Source organism: Bufo gargarizans, chromosome 4 (genome assembly GCF_014858855.1).
Source record: "Bufo gargarizans isolate SCDJY-AF-19 chromosome 4, ASM1485885v1, whole genome shotgun sequence".
NCBI classification, from domain to species: Eukaryota; Metazoa; Chordata; class Amphibia; order Anura; family Bufonidae; genus Bufo; species Bufo gargarizans.
Genome location: NC_058083.1, coordinates 326,794,155 through 326,811,893, shown reverse-complemented (window position 1 = coordinate 326,811,893; position 17,739 = coordinate 326,794,155). Strand labels below are relative to the sequence as shown.

Below are 17,739 nucleotides of genomic sequence, written 5' to 3'. Positions count from 1 at the left end.
TTCCCAGTGCCCCCCTGAAAATAAAAGGATGGAAGGCTTTCATCCTAACTCGGTGGCCGAATGGAGAGGGGAGGGGAGGGGGGAATAAGGGGGGGGGGGGGGTGGAGGGTGCAGATAATACTCACCTAATCCCGAGTACTCACCCAATCTTCATCCTCCTCTCTTTACCCCTCCTCAGTCCAGTAGGGTCACCTATTCAGCAGCTGGCACCAGAAGTGGCAGGAGACTGGAATGGCATGGGGGTCTCGCTGGATCCAGGTGACCCTTAGGCTAGCGGGATGCAGGGGAGCTGGGCTGCCCTGGTCCACCTTTTCTTCTTGGGGGAGGTCGGGCGGTAAGGGAATCCGACACCGGCCTTGGTCCCTGGGTAGACATAGGGGCTAGGTGCCTCTGTTTCCCGTACCTAAAAGGGGAAAAAAATAACAAAAGGAAGCTGCCTGCAAGCAGGGAGGTCTGCCTCCTACGAAACTAAGCTTAAAACTGATATGCTCTCTCCAGGCTGGAGGGGGCAGAGGAGGCACTAAAACTTTTCAGCCTAGTGTCGCCTCCTAGTGGCAGCAGCAGCTATACCCACGGTCCTGTGTCCCCCAATGATACGAGCGAGAAAAAGCAAATGTGTCTGGTCTCTGAGGGTTTAATGCAGCTCATTGTTAGTAGTAGCTTATCTCTGGTCTATCAATATGCGTGTATGTGTGTGTGTGTGTGTGTGTGTGTGTGTGTGTGTGTGTGTGTGTATATATATATATATATATATATATATATATGTGTGTAATAAAAAAAAAATATATATATATATATATATATATATATATATATTTATATATATTTATATTATTTAGTTCTTCTAATGACACTGTCCCATTGTTTGTAGGATCAGCTGCAAAAGAGTTCTTTACAAAGTCAAAGCTTCCAATTCCAGAGCTTTCTCATATATGGTACGTTTTTGTCTTACACTGTAAACTGTCTGGTTTATTCATGTACAATTGTTTTTGAATGTTACTAGTTACATGAAAGATGTGTATCTCACACTAGGCCTCATGCACACAAACTTTTTTTGTTTCCATGTCCATTCCGTTTTTTCTTTTTTTTGCAGATAGGATGTTGACCCATTCATTTCAATGGGTCCGCAAAAAAATGCGGATAACCCAGTGCGTACTGTCCGCATACGTATGTCCATTCTGTAGCCCTGCAAAACATATAGAGCATGTCCTATTTTCCGTTTTGCAGACAAGGATGGGCATCCGTTTTTTTTTTTGGTTTTTTTTTGTGGATCTGTGTTTTGCGCACCGCGTGAAAGTAACCTTAATCTTGTATATGGACACTTGAAGAATAATTTTTTTGTTTGTGTGGTTTTGTATTTGTGACTTGTGTATAATGATATATTTTTCATTGTAGGGAACTCTCAGATTTTGATAAGGATGGAGCATTGACACTGGATGAATTCTGTGCTGCTTTTCATCTCGTAGTAGCTCGAAAAAATGGCTATGACTTGCCTGAAAAACTACCTGAAAGCTTAATGCCTAAACTCATAGACTTAGATGACTCTGCAGGTACTTAAGATTATGCCTTAAAAAAAAATGCTTGGTGGGCCTCTTTCAGCACCACTATGTAACTGACTGCAAATAAATAATATCTGAGAAAACCTACATGGGGGTGGGCTGTAGTATGATGTTGGATGACCCCTTTGAGTATGCTTCTTTTTTTTTTTTTTTTTTTTTTTTTTTTTTTTTATATGCAAAAGATCATGTGTGCATATGAAACACAAAATACCACTATCCGAACTAGAAGTATTAATAACAAATACGAGATTTTTGTGAACTCACCTGTAAAATCTCTCTCGCTTAGTTCATTGGGGGGGACAGACCCGTGGGTATAGCTGCTTGTTGCCACTAGGAGTCGACACTAGGCTGAGAAGTGATAACTTCCCTGCCGGCTATACACCCTCCAGCCTGGAGAGAGCATATCAGTTTGTGCCCAAGCAATAGTAGTAGGAGAAAAAAAACATACGGTAAAACAACCAATAACTGACAAATGCCAGTCGGGCCAAACCAGAACTGAGGACCATACTAGCTCACCAACCGCCATCATTTGCGGTAAACAGAACCACTGGGTGGGAGGTGTGTCCCCCCAGTGAACTTGGCGAGAAAGAGATTTTACAGGCGAGTTCACAAAAGTCTTGTTTTCTCGCTCGTATCATTGGTGGACACAGGACTGAGGGACGTCCTAAAGCAGTCCACAGAGGGAAACAAATCACACGCCCATGTAGAAAAACGCCCTCGAGGATGCGTAATTCACTGCTGCCTGCAAGACCTTGATGCTCGGAGCAGCATCCGCCGATGCCTAGGAAGGCACCCGGTAAAACTTAAACGTGTGCCCGGAAGACCAAGACACTGCCTTCTACAACTGGAAAGCTAATGCATGGAGTAGATTACCACAAGAAGCGCCGACCGCTGGTCGTGTAGAGCATAACTCCGCTGGGCGGTGCCTTGCCCTAGGAGTGGAATGCCTGAGCAACTGTCAAACAGATATACCTGGAGAACATCCCTTTGGAGGCCGTCAGCTTTGACAAGGACCTCCAGGAAAAAAAAACTGGTAAAAGTCCGTATGGCGGAAAGCGCTAGTTATGGACCAGCAAACCTCAGAGGCCAAATCACATGGCTGATGGCGCCCTGGTTGCATACCGTCCGCGGGTGTTCACCCCGTGGCCGGATAAAGTGAGGCCCCCGGAATTATAGCAACGTGCCTTGTAAGATGGCGGTTGCAGGAGCCCACCCCGCAGGCCGGGAAGAATAGGCGCAGGCGGCAGGACCTAAGGAACTGATAGGGGAACCCAGGCCCCCAGACATGGACAGAGGCCCAAAGGTACATTGGGGCTGAGGTAACGTATGGCCCACCCTGAAGTAAATGTCCTCCATTTTAGAACGAGGTCCCAAAGGGGGAAGGGGGTGGAAGGGCTGAGAATACCTACCCAAACCGGACTACTCATCCCATCTTCATCCTCTTCTCTTCACCCCTTCTCAGAGTACCTAGCAGGGTCAACTCTTCAGCAGCTGGTACCCGAAGTGGCAGGAGACTGGAATTGCGGGGGGTCTCGCCGGATCCAGGTGACCCTTTGGCTGGTGGGAAGCAGGGTTGCTGGGCTGCCCTAGAATCCAACACCGGTCTAGCTCCCAGGGTAGACAGAGGGGCAAGTGCCTCTGTTTCCCTTACCTAAAAGGGAAAAGATAAAAGCAGGGTGGTCTGCCTCATACAACATTAAGCTAAAAACTGATCTGCTCTCTCCAGGCTGGAAGGGGTATAGCCGGCAGGGGATCACTTTTAAGTCTAGTGGCGGCAAGCAGCTATACTCGCGGTCCTGTGTCCCCCAATGATACAAGCGAGAAACTTCTTGTTTTCTTTCCTTAAAAAAAAAATATATATATGCAGTTTTAGTATGCTATGTATACTTTTTTTTATGGGGAACAAATGTACATGTGTATACACACACAAGATGTATAGACAGTTATATAATATATGCAACCATTACTAAACAATATTTTATGAAAGAAAATACCTAAGTCACATACAGAAGGTCAGTATGTGAATGAATAAATGTTATCCGCACAAACTATCTCACTGAAACTGTCTCCACAAAATCACTGCAACCTATACAACACTGCCTAGATGTTAAATCATGTAGTAAAATGGGTATGAAGCTCAAACATGACCATCCTGGACCATTCTAAGACCTTGCCATTGGGTGACACCATCGATGGTGTGTATGATAAGTGGCCAAAGAGCTGGAGTCCTGGTAATCCGTTCGGGATGTATGTAGGAGCGCGCCCCAGCCCAGTCCTGGTCTGGATGGTTTTGTGCCTGTGTTTATCCAGCTTTATCCTGCAGTACTATAAGCTTAATTACAGTAGTGACAGTAGTGTAACATACAAAAGACTACTATACTATTACTAAAGGTAACAATTTATTTTTAAATGACTCGCACACACAAAAAACATGTATATGCAGTTATATGATGTAAGCAGAAGAACGCTATACACTAATAATACTAAAGATTTTTTTATTTTTATGAAGATGTATATGTGTGTATTGTGCACACAAAAGACAGCCTATGTGATCTATAGGTAACGCTGATAACTATTGCATTGCATACATTTGTATATTTTATGCACACAAGACTGCCTATACTAAGGCCTCATGCACACAACCGTTTTTATGGTCCGCATCCGAGCCGCCAAGAATAGCCATTTCTACAATGGGCCTTCCGTTCCGCAAATTGCGGAAGGCACAGGGGCCGCTTCCGTTTTTTGCAGATCCACGTTTTGTGTACCACAAAAAAACTGAACGGTCGTGTACATGAGGCCTAACTACAGCTAGAACTACTAACTTCATTTTATTTTTTTATGAAAGATTTTTTTTTATCTTAAGTACACAAAGTCCACTATACTGTACTAAGGCTACTTTCACACTAGCGTTAATGTTTTCCGCTATTTAGATCTGTCATAGGGTCTCAATACCGGAAAAAACGCTTACGTTTTGTCCCAATTCATTATCAATGGGGACAAAACTGAACTGAAAGGAATGCTCCAAAATGCAATCTGTTCTCATACCGAAGCGCAAACCGCATCACCATTACAATACAACCGGATCCGTTCATAACGGATGCAGACGGTTGTATTATCAGTAGCGGAAGTGTTTTTGCTGAACCCTGCCGGATTCAGCACAAGCACTAGTGTGAATGTAGCCTAACACTAATCACTATATAGCTACAACTTTTTTTTTTTTTTTTTTATAAAAGAAATAGTGTGTGGGGGAAAATGTGTTCATCACTGTTCGTGCTCTTTGTGTAAGGTAACTTGGGTAACTTTCTAGCCAGCACAATTCAATCACTGTGATAGACTGTCTCAGTGATCATAAGCCCCGGGAACCGCTTTGATTGGTCCCCGGGGTCATCACTGTGACGGCAGCTTTGTAGTACCAGAACGGCGACTGTAATCGGCAGCGCTCAGGGGCAGCAGAAGATCATTATGTAACCTGATTCTTTTATATGTAAGGTTACAGTTAACAGCCTACCGCCTCGATGTATAGTAGAAGTCATATACTACCTTTTTTTTTTATGGTCCCTTTCAGGAACAGCATGAAGTAGTCATCGGCTCCATGACGTCAACTGTGTGCTTAATTTAAAAATTTACTGTAGTTTGGCTAAGCTCTATTGGTTCCTTTTGAGTGCAGTGAATTCATGAGATGCAGACTCCCTCACCCACGTGCTGCCACTGTGCATCGGGGGGGCACACAGACAGCAGCTGGTGGGCAGAGTGCGTTAATTTACTGCATCTTGGAAAGCTAGAATTCGTTTTTTCTGTTCGGTTGTTTAAATAATTTAGCATCTGTCTTCAGTGATACATGAGGCTTTATTTTTATGCTATGTGTTTTTTGGTGGTTGTTGTAAAAGTTAAGAAAATAAAATTATTTTTCAGCTGGAGATCAGTCCAGTGAGGTAGGATTTTCAAGTTCTCCTGCTGAACCTCCTCCAAGTAAATCGCCCTCTATGCCATCTTTGAATCAGACATGGCCAGAAATGAACCAAAGTAATGAGGTAAGTATATTTGTCATACTCTTATATGACACATATTTGCCATTTATATACTTCTTTAGCATCTTTTCAGTCAAACCACCTAACAACCGTCATCTTCTGCAAAAACACATTCCAGAGTCTAAGCAAGGGACGTTTTTAAATATGTCCAAGGACATCTGTCCGCAGATTTGTACCTATGAAACTGGCTGACTTGTTGTATGTGCACTTGGCAGCTGAAGGCATCTGTGTTGGTCCCCTGTTCATATGTGCCCACGTTTGGTGAGAAAAATGATGTTTTGATATTTGTAGATGAGCCTCTAAGAGCAATGGGGGCGTTGCCGTTACACCAAGAGGCTCTGCTGTGTAACTGCTGTGCCTGCTGCACTTTGACAGGGTTGGGCAGTAAAAACATCACACCTGGCCCTGTCAATCAAGGTGGAGAGGGTACAGCAGCTGCAAAGAGGGCAGGGACTCTAGGTGCAATAGCAGCACTCCTGTTGCTCCTAGAGGCTCATTTGCATATAGTAAAACATCAATTGTCTCATCAATGCAGGCAGATATGGACATGGGACCAACACAGATGCCTTCAGCTGCCAAGCGCACATGTAACAAGTCAGCCAGTTTCATAGATGCAAATCTGCCAACAGGTGCCCTTTTAATGGTTTTTCATTCCTTTAATAAAGAAATGTTTTTTTTTGTTTTTACTACACTACCACATCTTTTTATTTCCTTAAAGCAGAATTGTATAGTATTGTGTAGGGACAGGGATGTTTAACATTTTTGTAACATGCTTTATTAGGGAAGGTTTTTGTGTCCCCCCCCCCCCCCCCCTAAAATACCAGGTGTATAGAAAGTCATCTTAGCAACACATGAGTCTGTCTTCTGCATTCTGCTGAATGCCAAAGACAACTGTATGGACGGCACAGTCAGGCCTCCACCCTGCCTCTTATCTCTCTACCCCAGTTCCTGGCTCCCTATATGCCCTCTTTATTTCTCCCAACTTATCTGACTTGCTGGCAGCTCAGCATGTTTAAAGAGAGAACAGGACTGACAGTGTGTACTAGGTCCTTTGTATACCTACTGTCTCTGCTAAGTGCTGGAAGGCCCCTTTCTCTCTCTCTTCCATGTGTTCAGTAACCAACAGAGAGGAGCATGGGACTGGCATCGCTGAGTGCAGACTGTAGGTATACAGAGAAATAATATACACTGTCGACGCTAAGCGCTGACTGTTCTCCTCTCCCTCCCCTATTCTCAGTAACTGAGAAGTGCAGGGAATAAAGTCAGCATCAACAACTAAATTGCACGTCCAGGTAGCCTGAACTGCGGATCCTTCCCACGCATGTGCAGTTCAGTTGCTGCCACTACTGCCCACAGAAGGGCACAGACAGTGCGGAGAAGTGTGCCTGCGGAGATTTCCAGTGGTGGCCTGATGACATCGGGAGCGGGGAGAGATGGAGTAAAGGCTGAGGGGAAGGAGTATGGCTCTATTCGATTGGGTGTGGCTGGGCTACGATATTGATGGGTACAGCCTCTTGGGCTCTTTTATACTAATTTGCATATTGATTTAAAAACTTTTCCCTTTTTTTTGGGGGGGGGGGCAGAATATGAGTACTACAGTGGGCCAGGAACTGTTTAAAACGTACTATGGTGGTGACTCCCTTTAAGAAATAATTGGCTCACCAGAGCTTACAAGATGTAACTGTATATGTGACATTATGGTGACGGTTGTCCCTGGGTGCGCTTATGCTTTGTAGTCTATTTACTCTGTACTTGGTGATTGTGCTTGCTTCCCTCTTATTCCGTAAAATAATGAAATATGTGTCCTGTAATGTTGCAATGGTGGCCGTTACACATGTATCTGGCAGTATCGTGCCTGTTCACATTGGCCTGATAGTGTCACATTCCACAAAGGCCTGCCCACCATCTTAACCTCCCCACTTCAGACATGAAACCTGTTCCTTAATAGCCATGTTTCATTATTTTTGTAGATGTGGTTGGTTTGCTTTGTAAATGCTATGATCATACCATCCTATGTATTGCATGATACATAACCCCTGTCGTGGCCAGAGGCCAGTCTGTCAGCTATTCTTCTGCACAAGTACTTGTGGAAGGAAGCTCCGTTCACCAATCGTTCCACTTGTCCTCATTTTATTGCACAGTTCTCGTTAACCTGTCTCATTAATCAATATTATATCGACCGGTTTAATCCTTTACAGAAAAATGGATTGCACTGACAGATCCAAAAGAGAATCCAATTCTTCCTACAAACGTGGGAAATAATGTCTGACTTGTATGTTGTAGCCCCACAGTCCCTGTACAATTGGCTCAGAACTGTCAGTGTAAGCCAGGAATGTGGGGTTGTTTCTGCTCAGGTCTTCTCCTCTCCTCTTATGCTGATTTGTGTCTCCTCTGTCTGTTCAGCAGTGGGAGACATTTAGCGAACGCTCTTCAAGCTCACAAACTCTGACCCAATTTGATTCTAACATTGCACCAGCTGATCCTGTAAGTCAATCACATAGCTTGCTCATACCGTATTAATCAATGTATTAACACGTAATTCAGTACAGTGGGCTCTGGGGCTCTTTCTGCATGGTTCAGTGACTGCTTCTGGAAGTCCAATCTGTAGACATGGTTTTACATGATTGTCTGTTCGGGTAGGGGCAGAGTAGCCTTCAAGTCATTTACCAGATTTATCATGAGGCTAGCATTTTATTCAGGACTGTGCTATCTCTAACATGTACAGTAAATTATCGGCTCTACTGACAACTAAAATAATAATGGTATTCCCTAGAGGTGAGCAAATGTCATATTTTTTATTAGTTCACGCTTCGTTTACTGGTAAAAGGTGAATTGCGTTATGGATTCCGTTACCACAGACCATAACGGAATGCCTTTAGAGACATTCCGTTATTCGTTCCGTCATAATAGAAGTCTATGGGCTGTAAAACGGATCCATCCGGTTTACGTTCTGCTGGAGTCCTATCCTGTATAATAGAAACGGGACTGACCCGTTATGTAGCCTATAGACTTCTATTATGACGGAACGAATAAAGAAATGCCTCCTAAAGGCATCCTGTTATGGTCCGTAGTAACTAAATCCATAACGCAATTCACCTTTTACCAGTAAACGAAGCACGAACAAATTTCATTTTTGAAAATCTGCGTTGTCGTTCTCCTATTTGTCCTCCTAGAAATGTATGAATAAATTGACGTAGGGTTGTTTCCATTCCTCATGACTAGAAGTCGGCACTGATTGGACAGTCTCTCTATTCATGTTTGTGTGTACACCCCCAGCTACTAATGCCCAGTTGTCAATTTATTCAGAAATTTTCAGGAGGAAAAGCAGAGTAATGGCACAACACAGTTTTTTAAAGGGCATCTCTCAGCAGATCTGTAGCTATGAAACTGGCTGGCCTGTTACATGTGCGCTTGGCGGCTGTGTTGGTCCCATATTCATATGTGCCCACATATTAGTTTTAATATAAGAGCCTGTGGGAGCAACGGGGACTTTGTTATTACACCTAGAGACTCTGCTCTCTCTGCAACTGCCACTCCTTCTGCACTTTGACTATAAAAGTCAGGGCCAGACGTGATCACGTATACACGCCTGCCTCTGACATTCAGAGAGAGCAGAAATGCCCCCATTGCTCCTAGAGACTCATTTGCATGTATTACATCTTCATGTTTCTCAGCAATGCGGGCACATATAAACATGGGACCAACACAGATGCCTTCAGTGGCCAAGTGCACATGTAACAGGTCAGACAGTTTCATAGGTACAAATCTGCTGAGAGATGTCCTTTTAGTGATGCAGAATTTTTATTTTGTGGAAGGTACAATCATATACTAAAACATGTCAGGAGAGGTGGCAGATACTCTTTAGGATAGTATAAAGCAGGCATGCTCAACCTTCGGCCCTCCAGCTGTTACAAAACTACAACTCCCAACATGCCCTGCTGTAGGCTAATAGCTGTAGGATGTCTGGGCATGCTGGGAGTTGTAGTTTTGCAACAGCTGGGGGGCCGAAGGTTGGGCATCCCTGGTATAAAGCATCTTATATTGCCAAGTCAATATGAACTTCTTTAATTAGAGATAAATAATGGTTTCATTCTTTAAATATATTTTTGTTCTGTTTTAAGGTTATGTATTAAAATGGCTAAATTTGCCCATATTCTTTCAATAGCGGTCTGTTAAACACTTGTTGCAGCTCCTCTCTTATCACAGACCTATTTAACACATTCAGTAGCCCCATACAGTGAAGCGGGAAGGTAAAGATGTATGGCCACCTTTACTGCACTCTTAGACGTGTGGTCCAGGAAACTATGTGTAGTAATCAATAAAGACACGCATGTCCGAATCCTACATTTCTCAACATTGAAATTGCAACAGAATGAAGGAAAAGTCTTGGAATTAAGGAAATCACAGGATCGACAGACATGTTAATGATAAGCAGATGATAAAAAATGGAAATAAAACATTCAAAACGTCTCTCTATTTAGTACAAAGTATGAGCACTACGTGCAGAAATAGACACACTTACACACCTTGGCATGTGATCAACAAGGTTATTAATGGTTATTTTAGGAATGTTGTGACACGCTGAATGACTTGGGCATGCAAATTGTCAAAACCCGCTGCCTGCAGCCACATAGTAGCATGTTTAGGCCATTCTGGCTGCTCACAGTAGTGCGAGCAATATGTGACCTGCATTGTCCTGTTGAAAAACGCCTCTTGGGACACTTCGTTTAAATGGTACCAATGGTTCCACGACCAAACCAATGTAACGCTGAGCTGTTAATGTACATGAAGACTAGAGGGGTTCAGCTACCATTCATTATGCCATCCACACCGTAATCCCCGGAGTAGGGCCGTTGGGACTTTCCCCTGTAAAGGCCTCTTCATGGTGTTGCTTATGTGGTCTCCAGACCAATCTCTGGCTATCATTGCATCTGAAATAAAAGCAAGACTCTTTAATGAAGAGCATAAATCTCCATTCCAGCCTCCTTTACCGTTTCGCTGTGCGCCATGAGAGCAGTGGTGTGAGGTCAATGGAACAGCTGTAGTTGGATGTCTGGCTCATCATGTGACATCTATTTTCACTTGCAGTATAGAATGGACAATCTGTCTGTAGAGGTCCTTCTCTGTGCACCTTTTGCTGTTATTCCAGATCGTTATTCTCCAAACCACTGGCACACGGAACGTTGAGCAGTGCTGACATCTTGGCCTTGGCACGTAGCGATCTACTGGAGGCATAAACCAAGGTCTCTCGGTTAGAGGATTCTGTCCTTCTCAGTTTACGACAGGTGGTGATAACTGGCACGTTGATGAACAGGAGACATCACACAATCCTCCCACTTGACTTCATCTGATTTTTGAGGTTTCATATTGCCAAAAAAAACTTTGCTTTCAATCTGTCGTTCATGCCCCTCCCACATGCCACAGAATGGATCCAGGTGCTTGAAAATGTGATGATCTGCAGAACTTAGCGACACCTGCTATTTCCTCTTCAATTTACTTAACCTTACCGCTTGTCCTTGGTGTTGCAGTTTCAATGTTGAGGGGTGCATGTATGAGCTATATACGTAGACTTAAACGCTATATAATGCATCTAACATGCAGTCAAGTTATGTTAACTGCTGGAGAACTTCCATATTAATACCTTTGTAATCTTTATAAATGCCTTTAATTCTTCACAATGTTGTTGGCCTTTTATGTTATGAAATTATCCAAGTGATGACTTTATATTTGCCTCAATATGAATATTTGAATATAAATATTTCTATAAATATGAATAATGTCGCACTTCAGAATGAGTACTGTCAGTATATGTAAGCGTATACATCAGCGGCCATCTCTGAGAGAAGTGGACCAGAGTAGAAAATGATGCATATCTCAGAGGACCTGATATTATAATATGCTGCCCTGAACCAAAATTTTTAAGAGATTCCTTGTCACTGCAAGAGCTCTGGACCCTTGTCTGATTTCTGGGGGCCCCCACGATTACCATAACGTTTTTCAGTGAAAAATGCTTATCGTGGTGTAAGTGATATATTCCTCACCTTTGCCTTGTAAGTCCATCAGCAGAATGTCGACTTAAGAAGTTCTTAATTTAACATTTTCATTTTCTCTAAGAGCTTTTATATTTAATTCTGAAGATCTTTCTGTTCTATTAACAGGACACCGCTATAGTCCATCCTGTTGCCATACGGATGACGCCAAGTAAAATTCACCTGCAGGAAATGGAGCTTAAAAGAACTGGAAGCGGTGAGTGACGTCTACGTGATGTTCCACTGCCATTAACACACAGTCCAATTTAGAACAAAACAATGTATTTTCCATTAACACAAAAACATTTTGCTATGACACTTTTCTTTACGGTTAGCTCTGTATTGTACAAAATGGTCACCATCCGTACTGCTGAAATGGTATCGGAATTTGTGATGTATTTTCAGATTTAGTCTGGCTTTGCTCCATTGAACTAAATGGGGCTGAGATGCACGACCTGTGGTTAAGTGTGATTTTTTTTATTTTTTATTAATAATTTTGTTTGTGTTTTACTAAAGTAGCTGTATTTTTTTTATTTATTTTTTATTTAAATCCTGGACATCCTCTGCCATCTGCTACAACTATATCTCTATTTTCTAGATTCTGCCAACCCCACAAGTCCTATACACATAAAGCCACAAGAACTTCCGGAAGAAAGTTCTTCAGTGAAATTTGTCCCTGGGAATCCAGTTGGTAAGTGACGGCTAGTGTGTATTTATTAGAATATGCCAGCATTTCAGTTTGATTTCTCAGACTATTCCAAGCTTTCTCAAGCAGCTGATTTCAAGCCGGACATATTTCAGCAGTTCTATATTACTGTAAGGGTTCATTCACACGCCCGTGTGTGTTTTGTGGATCCGCAAAACACGGACACCGGCAATATGCGTTCCGCTTTTTGTGGACTGCACATCGCCAGCACTTAATAGAAAATGCCTAATCTTGTCCGCAATTGCGGAGAAGAATAGGACATGTTCAATTTTTTTCGGGAACGGAATTGTGGATCCGCAATTCCGGATCCGGGCAGCATATTGTGCGGCCCCATAGAAATGAATGGGTCCGCAATTCCGTTCCGCAAAAATGCGGAACAGAATTGCGGACGTGTGAATGGAGCCTTAAACAACTTTTTCTGTCTATAGAAACAAATGTATGTATTTCCCGCACCGTAAGCCGCACCTATCTATAAGACACAACTAGGTTTTAGAAGAGGAAAATAAGAAAAAAACATTAATCAGACCACAGGTCAGACCCGCCAGTTTCCTCAGACCTCATATCAGGCCCCTAGTCTTCATCAAACTTCAGTTCAGACCCCACAAACTTTATCAGACCTCAGTTCAGACCCCACAAACTTTATCAGACCTCAGTTCAGACCCCACAAACTTTATCAGACCTCAGTTCAGACCCCACAATTTTTATTAGACCTCAGTTCAGTCCCCACATTCTTCATCAGACCTCAATTCAGACCCCACAATCTTTATTAGACTTTAGATTAGACCCCCCCCCCCCCATCTTCATCAGCCCTTATAACAGATAGTAAAATAACTAAAGCTTAACTTTGCAGTCTTTATGCAGTTGCCGTTCCTTGATCTTCTGCCGATGCACAGCATCAGGTCCTAGTGCACGCCTGTGTGCACTATGTCCTGACGCTATATGCAGTCAAGAGACAGCACAAAAGGGGCATCTGGAAAAAAAAACAGGTAGGGATGAGTACAGCCAGTGCTACAATCACCATTCCCCATGCCTCTTGCATACTAATGAGTGCTTGCATAATGACTTTTTGCTATTCGCTTTATAATACACACTGCTGTTTTTTGGGGGAAAAGGTGTAATATAAAGCGAAAAAGAAAGTACATTTCTCAATTTTTTTTTTTTTATTATTTTTTTTTTGTTAGGGCTGAATTAGGATGCTGTTTTTGTGTTGTGATATTAAAGGAGATCGATCTTCAGAAAATGACCTATTGTTTAAATCATGTTTTATGTTAAAATATTTTAAAGAATTTCATTTTTACGATCTAATTTTTTTAATTTTATTTGTTTGATTCTAAAATTCTTCAGTTTTTGCACTTGTCACTACGCCCAATAATAGATAATTTGTGATCTGTACAGGTCACTTCAGCAGTCATTTCATTATCACAGGCAGGATTACAATGACAAGTAAAACCTATATAGAGAATACACAGGATCCACTATTCACATTAGGAGATTGCCAACGCTTGAAGAACATCTCCGCATGATCAACTCTTTAAAACATCCACACTACCTGCCTATTTACGTCTGTACGAAGCCCCGTTTCAGGGAAAACTGTGTCTTTGACCGCCTAACGCAGATGTGCGGTCCGGAGGCGGCAGCCCTGCGCAGAGTGACGCATATACGCGTCATCTCTCGAGGGCCGAGATTTCCTGTGAACGCGCGCACACAGGAACTGAAGGTTAGCGCGTGGATCTCCAGCCTGCCAGCGGCTATCGCTCGCTGGCAGGCTGGAGATGTGATTTATTTTATTTTTTTAACCCCTAACAGGTCTAATATACCTGCTACCTGGTCCTCTGGTGGTCCCTTTTGTTTGGATCGACCACCAGAGGACACAGGTAGCTCAGTAAAGTACCACAAAACACTACACTACACCCCCCCCCGTCACTTATTAACCCCTTATGAACCCCTGATCACCCCTGATCACCCCATATAGACTTCCACAAGTTAGTGGAATATGAGACTTAGTAAGAAAAAAATAATAATAATATTTCCGCTAACTTGGGCCAAAAAAAATGTCTGAATGGAGTCTTACAGGGGGGTGATCAGGGAGTCTATATGGGGTGATCACCCCCCTGTCATTGATCACCCCCTGTCATTGATCACCCCCTGTCATTGATCACCCCCCTGTCAGGCTCCATTCAGATGTCCGTATGATTTTTACGGATCCACGGATACATGGATCAGATCCGCAAAACACATACGGACGTCTGAATGGAGCCTTACAGGGGGGTGATCAATGACAGGCGGGTGATCACCCATATAGATTCCCTGATCACCCCCCTGTCATTGATCACCCCCCCCTGTAAGGCTCCATTCAGATGTCCGTATGATTTTTACGGATCCACGGATACATGGATAAGATCCGCAAAACACATACGGACGTCTGAATGGAGCCTTACAGGGGGGTGATCAATGACAGGCGGGTGATCACCCATATAGATTCCCTGATCACCCCCCTGTCATTGATCACCCCCCCCCCCTGTAAGGCTCCATTCAGATGTCCGTATGATTTTTACGGATCCACGGATACATGGATCAGATCCGCAAAACACATACGGACGTCTGAATGGAGCCTTACAGGGGGGTGATCAATGACAGGCGGGTGATCACCCATATAGATTCCCTGATCACCCCCCTGTCATTGATCACCCCCCTGTAAGGCTCCATTCAGATGTCCGTATGATTTTTACGGATCCACGGATACATGGATCGGATCCGCAAAACGCATACGGACGTCTGAATGCAGCCTTACAGGGGGGTGATCAATGACAGGCGGGTGATCACCCATATAGATTCCCTGATCACCCCCTGTCATCGTTAAATTTCGATTAATAACAAAAAAAGTAAAAATGTCAGCAGCAATGAAATACCACCAAATGAAAGCTCTATTAGTGAGAAGAAAAGGAGGTAAAATTCATTTGGGTGGTAAGTTGCATGACCGAGCAATAAACGGTGAAAGTAGTGTAGTGCAGAAGTGTAAAAAGTGGCCTGGTCATTAAGGGGGTTTCAGCTAGCGGGGTTGAAGTGGTTAATATGCTGATTTTATAGTTGGAGCGCTGAGGGACTGGTCTAAGAGCAGCACTAGTGAACACTGTTGCAGCCTTAGACACTCCATAAAACGTCATTAAATAGACAGGCTTAAAGGGGTTATCCAACTTGTAAAACATGGCTCCCAATTCCCTGACACCTCATATAGGTTACTTTCCCCTGCGTAGCTCCCGCTCCCCGCACGGCCGCCGCTGCATCTCCACATCGCGCAGATCAAAACATCTGGTTGCTGCACTTGTGGTAGGGGACAGCCAATAGCAGGCTGCAACGGGGACGAGCCTCCCTAGAATTGTAGGTGACGCTAGGGGAGATGCAGCTGTGGCCGTGTGGGGAGAAGGAGCTACACGGTTGCCGGGGAGTGCGGTAAGCATCATCTATATGAGGGGCCCGGGCATTGGGGGGCATATTTTAAACGTTTGATAACCCCTTTAAAACACCACAATTTCTCACACAGTGCGTATATATACTGGGTACATTTTCTACTTTATTCCCAGGATTTGTCCAGTCCGGTTATAGTTTAACCCCATCTCGATCCTGGGGATTTGAATATGGCACCTGCTCAGGAGCTGAGCAGGTTTCTGTTTTACATAGTAGACACCAAGATGCAAAGTCCATGATTGATGATAACGCCAATCAAAAGACTTTTAACCCCTCAGATTCCATGGTCAATTGTATCAACAGCATCTGAGCAGTGACACCCCAGGAGTACTAAACTCCCGAGCAGCTTCCCTGCGATTAGATTGAGGGAGCTGTTCAGTTGCTGTGGCAGTCTTGGGCCATTCTGAAGGATCCGAGGTCTGCCACAGCAAGTAAAAAAAGTTTAATATATATATATATATATAACGTTACCATGCATAGGGAACACGGTTAAAACCAAATACATAAAATTTTGGCAGGATTTGTGCGCCATTTTTGCCTGGCCTGACGTGGTCTGTAATTGCTTTTACAGTGAGAGATGAAGCTTGGTGTGATCAGTGACAAAAGCTGTGCAAAGCACCCAGCCAAAGAGTGCATAAAGGGCTGAGGATAAATTTCCATTTGACCTGGTGATTGGTTCCAGCCCAGAGCCAATGCGGTCTGTTTCCTTCAGTGAAACTGGCAGCATGATGCTGCTAAAAGATACGTCATCCTTACCATCTAGCACCAGGCTCTCTCAGAGCATAACAAAGGGATTATGTTGTGTCACCTGCTACTTTTTATACCTACCTCTACTGTGGATATGTCTAGTAGTACAATCTCACAATATTGCCCTCAGACCTTTTAAGGTCTTTTCATTTTTGATCAGACTTTTCAAGAAATAGTGCAGATTGGATGCTATGTTATGGCTAGAGCAGGACCTGTGTCTCCCTCTCAGGTCCTGTACTTGGCATACCACTCTGTTACCCACAGTGTTCCTTTAAAGTGGTTGTCTAACTAATTATAAAACGAATGACAGGCTAGCATGTGCTCAAATTATTAGTTATTTGAGTGGTATTCATACACTGAAGGGGACCATTCTTCCAGTTACTGTGCACACTTTCATAGCCTTGCAGGCAACCTGATGACGCCTGGGTCATTTCCTCAGGAACGCTGGAGAGGCACATTCTATGACATTTCTATGCCTTTTTGTCTCATGGATATTGTAGATGAAAGTTTTCTAAGCTTTCTTTAATGTTATGATTTTGCAGCAGATGGTTACAGCAGTTCAGACAGTTATAATTCGGATCCTGAAGAGATTGGAAATGTGGTTACAAGGCAGCGGTGAGTACTAGTTGGTTTTCTGGTCTCTGTTCCTTTTGTAATTATTTTTACTTTTAAAACGGTTTAGTGTGTCAACAATTGACTACAGTTTCAAAATGTTCAGTTTGTTTGAGTTGACTTCCACAACACACCACCCCCGTAAGTCACCTCTACAGCACCCCGCCCCTTAACACTGACCTCCATAGCGGACCGTCCCTTTATTAGTGACCTTGACAGTACCCCATATCCTTCACGAGGATTTCCAGAACACCCCGTCCCCTTAAGAATGGCCTATACAGCAATGTGACCCTTAACACTGACCTCTATAGCAGACCGTCCCCTTAACTGTGAACTCCACAGCAGCATGTCCCTAGGGTAGCCCTCCAGTTTTAGGCCAGACAGTCCAGCTTCCAGACTCCCTGTTCTCTGTCCGGCACAGGACGTTTTGAACAGCTCACTCTCAGATAGCAGCACTGTGCTGTCTGAGTGTGAGCTGCAGGGAGACAGTCACCCTCCCTCCCACCCCTGCAGCTGACAGAAGTTGATTACTTTAATTTTTTCAATCCCCGTTGGAGGGGGCGGGACCTGGGGCAGAATTTTTAAGTCCGTAT

The 17,739-nt window shown here is 43.6% G+C and overlaps 1 protein-coding gene across 6 annotated transcripts in view; it reads left to right on the top strand.

The window, feature by feature from the left end:
- REPS1 (RALBP1 associated Eps domain containing 1) overlaps window positions 1–17,739 on the top strand; it is a 116,618-nt gene that overhangs the window by 81,533 nt on the left and 17,346 nt on the right. For 2 of the 6 annotated variants that reach the window (XM_044288730.1, XM_044288727.1), the window contains exons 7-13: window positions 872–935; window positions 1,396–1,550; window positions 5,472–5,590; window positions 7,991–8,071; window positions 11,746–11,833; window positions 12,215–12,307; window positions 17,077–17,149. In XM_044288730.1, coding sequence (XP_044144665.1) covers window positions 872–935; window positions 1,396–1,550; window positions 5,472–5,590; window positions 7,991–8,071; window positions 11,746–11,833; window positions 12,215–12,307; window positions 17,077–17,149 — 673 coding nt within the window. The remainder of the gene's footprint in view (window positions 1–871; window positions 936–1,395; window positions 1,551–5,471; window positions 5,591–7,990; window positions 8,072–11,745; window positions 11,834–12,214; window positions 12,308–17,076; window positions 17,150–17,739) is intronic. The other 4 variants (XM_044288728.1, XM_044288729.1, XM_044288733.1 and 1 more) reach the window with 4 other exon arrangements.